The sequence below is a fragment of the Vombatus ursinus genome, unplaced genomic scaffold (assembly GCF_900497805.2).
Source record: "Vombatus ursinus unplaced genomic scaffold, bare-nosed wombat genome assembly UNPS02014797.1, whole genome shotgun sequence".
NCBI classification, from domain to species: Eukaryota; Metazoa; Chordata; class Mammalia; order Diprotodontia; family Vombatidae; genus Vombatus; species Vombatus ursinus.
The window spans coordinates 16,753,861-16,757,450 of NW_020954575.1; the positions used below are offsets into that span (position 1 = coordinate 16,753,861).

The following is a 3,590-nucleotide window of genomic DNA, read 5'->3' on the forward strand; positions in this document are numbered from 1 at the left end:
GAGGTTTGTGACAGAGAGGAGAGGAATGGAGGAATGGACAGACAGGGGAATCTAACATTTTCTGTACTATCAGGTGTAATTATGCATTGATTAGTTTTGCTAAACTGCCTTTTTGTCTTTCCTTTTTAGAGTGTGAGCTCCTTGAAAGCAGGAACTGTGGGGTATTTTTCTTTCTTTGTATCACTAACATTTGCACAATGCCTGGAAAATAGTAATTGCTTAAGAAATGCTTGCTGACTGACCTTCCCCCCTCTTCTTCCTGGGAATGGTCCACAGTTTAGGGGAAGGTAGAGGGAAGGATATATTTAGAAATGAAGATGATACAAAACCAAAAGATATCAAAGAAAATTTAAAATTTTTTTCAAAAGGCCTGGTTCAGAATCATTCACTTCTTCCAGCATCTGCAACCATTACCTGATTCACCAAAACTCAAGCCTCATAATTTCTCACTCTCTTAGAACTGCATTCATTCACTCTTGTTTGTGATGCTTTTTATGAGTGTCCTATGTTTCCTATCAGATGGTAAGGTTCTTGGGATCATGAACCAACTTTCCTATTACTTTTGTATCCCTTGGCAGCCCTTGGGACAGTCTTCTGTGCATAGGAGAAATTCAACGTGCAGAGAGAGTCTGATGAGAGAAGATGCTCTTACAGAGCTTCCTGGGACACTCACATTGGTAGCTTCTTGGACCAGCCTCTGTTCATTGTACAATATGTGCCGGATGCATCGGACCAACTCCATGGGGCAGCGGTCATAAGTGCTCTGAAAGAATCAAACACCAAATGAACCTTCCCACTACCTCTGAAGACTCCCATCCATGGTCTTCTGTTCCAACTATATGCGTTTCTCCAAACCAATAACTTTTTTAAAAAAAAATTTCTCACTGTGTCATTCTCCTTTATTTCAGAATACCATCTCTCTTTCTTTCAACTAACCTGTAGCTTTTGCCTCCTTCAAACCCAAAGCAGTATTTACTTCTTCCAGAATGTCCTCATGGATTATCTTCATCTGATTCAATATTTATTGAGGAAAGGGAGAAAGGAAGGGAGGGAGGGAGAAAAGAAGGGAGAGAGGAATGGATTTCTCTTTAACTCTGCATCCCTTTAACACTGGTGCATTTAGTTTACACCATGAGCCTTTGGACTTATAGATAAATATAGATATAGATATGTATATTATATATAGAGAGAGATATGGAAGATCTCTCTATATACATTTTCTTTCAAAAACAACAAACATTTATGAAGCACTTGGAAGATATTGTGTTGAGCTTTCCTTAGCATAATTATCATAAGTAATCCTTCCCTTGTGCCTCATTGTTCATGTCTAGGACATACTTGGCACAGCGGGTCATCTCTATTAACACTTAACCTCTTTTGAATTAAATGCTATCCCTTTCCCTTCAACCTTAACACTCCAGGATCCTGTTTTCAGTAGGGATGTACCTCCACATTTTACGTCTCGTCTGTCCTCTTATCTTCTGATTAGAGGATAGATTAACCGTGCTCCGGATGGGAATCTTATATTTAAACGATACTCTAGTAAATGATCTTGCCACTTCCTTTTCCCTGCTATTCCATAATCTGGTAATCTTTTTTCTCCTTGAGATTGGTAGCCTTGACTGTGTTCTAATCTTTAGTCTTCTCACTATGATAAACTCTCACAGTCTCTTGTCTTTGACACTATTTCATTTATCATTCCCCCTTCAGACAATACTCCTCTACCTTGTAACATAAGAAAAACAAGTCTAGGATACAAGTTACAAAGAAGAGGTGGGAGGGAATAAATGGAAACACAGGAAAGTTTAGCAGTTGGCTCAAGGTCACATAGTTTGCAAGGCCAGGATTTGAGCCCAAATGTTTTGATGCTAGGAAGAAGAAAGGGGAACATAACGTACCAGGAAGATGGCTCCAGATTTCACACCCACCTGCAGCTGAGTTGCATAATGCCCTAACTTGATCTTCAGTAAAAACCCATCTTCCCCCACTTGGTGTTCAGCCTTCTTCTGCAGTTCTTGGATCAGGCCCTCTAGAAGCTGGGCAGCTTGGACACTGTCCTGGGGATTGTCCAGGTCAATGGAATTCCTAGAGTGGAAAGAGAAGTGGAAGGAGGGCAATGGACCATGGGTGCCATTTCACCTGGAGAGAAAGTGGAGGACTTGACGGTAAATGAAATTCTAGGTGAGCTCCCATAAATTAAAGGTTCTGCTCTGGTCTTCTTAGAGCCCATAGAATTCATTCTCAGAATTCATTCACACTCAGCGTGAATCAGAAATGAGAAAAACTCCCACTACCCTTCCTGCTCCCTCTTCCCCTTTCCTAGGGACACCACCCTTTCCTCTAACAGTCACAGGGCAGGGACAAAGAGAGAGGGGCAGAAAACCTGAGAGAGATAGACAGTAAAGCCATTAAGACAGGGAAAGATGGAGAGGCAAACACACCACAAATATGAACAAAGCCCAGGCCAAAAAGGTGGGGGTGGGGAGAAACAGCAAGCCACAAAGAAAGAGAATGGGAAGATACCAAGTCAGACAAACCACACACATAAAATAAGTCACTGCTAGAGAGAGTTTAAGCCAGAAACTGAAAAAGCCATGACCAATGCCTGGGATGACCATCTGAAAAACAGAAAGACTCCTGTCCTTCTATATCTTCCCCAATGGAAAAGAGTTCTTGATGCATGTACTTACCAGGCCTGGCTTTCAATCCACTGAGCCAAGTAGTGGCGGACTTCGATGGGGAAGTGCTGTCCATAGAGGACCTGCATCTGGCGGAGAGCATCCCCTTGAAGTTTTTGTGCCTGGATCCAGCCTGCCATGACTTTGCACCTGAAGGAGGAGATGAAAGAGAGGGTAATTGGATTCAATTTAATTCAATAACAAACATTTCTTAAGCTACTTTGTATCTGGGGATTCAAAGAAAAAGATGAGAGTGAGAGAGCAGAAGCCGGGACAAAGGCCAAGCAAGGGACCAGGAGAGGGGCTTGCCATTCTCATTTTCGTTCCTATCCACCTACTCCTACCTACATAGAGAGGGTACTTGGCCCTCTCCCTTCTACCAATACCTTCTTACTTCTTACTTGGTGTGATGGGAAGAGCACTTATTCAGATACCAGGACTTGGGTTAAAATTCCAGCTCGCCTACTTACTATATAACTTTAGGCATGCCACTTCCCCTCTCTAGACCTGTGTTTCCTTTTCTGTATTATGAGGAGGTTAGACTAGATACTCTCCAAAGCCCTTTCCAGCTCTAAATCTTATGATACTAAGATTCTATAATTTTGGGGGGGGGTCGAGGGGGGGAGGTGAGAAGTGGGCATGTGAGAGGAAAGCCAAGCATCTCCCAGTGCCTGGAGCTGGAATGAAGGATGGTGCTAGATTCCAAGGATTAGATGGCTAGGTTTCTCCTCCCCACCCCTTTCCCTACACCCCCAAACCGGGGCTTCCCCAAAGTCAGTAGTGCTAGAAACAGAAAGGGAAACCAGGTGGCTGAACCCCAGGAGTCCCCAGCTGGGGAGGGGTGGGACAGTCCCCCTAAGGCCCAACGTGGGTAGGGATATTCCAATGGAGAGCCCCCTCCCCAGCCCAGTG

The 3,590-nt window shown here is 43.6% G+C and overlaps 1 protein-coding gene across 1 annotated transcript in view; it reads right to left on the reverse strand.

Annotated features, from left to right (window-relative positions):
• Nucleotides 1–3,590, reverse strand: part of LOC114049136 (signal transducer and activator of transcription 5A-like) — a 14,687-nt gene extending 11,097 nt beyond the window's left edge. Inside the window, exons 1-3 of the mRNA XM_027870313.1 lie at nucleotides 2,691–3,590; nucleotides 1,929–2,085; nucleotides 561–763 (exon numbers count right to left, since the gene is read on the reverse strand). Of these exons, the coding sequence (XP_027726114.1) occupies nucleotides 561–763; nucleotides 1,929–2,085; nucleotides 2,691–2,818 (488 nt within the window). The 5' untranslated portion in view covers nucleotides 2,819–3,590. The remainder of the gene's footprint in view (nucleotides 1–560; nucleotides 764–1,928; nucleotides 2,086–2,690) is intronic.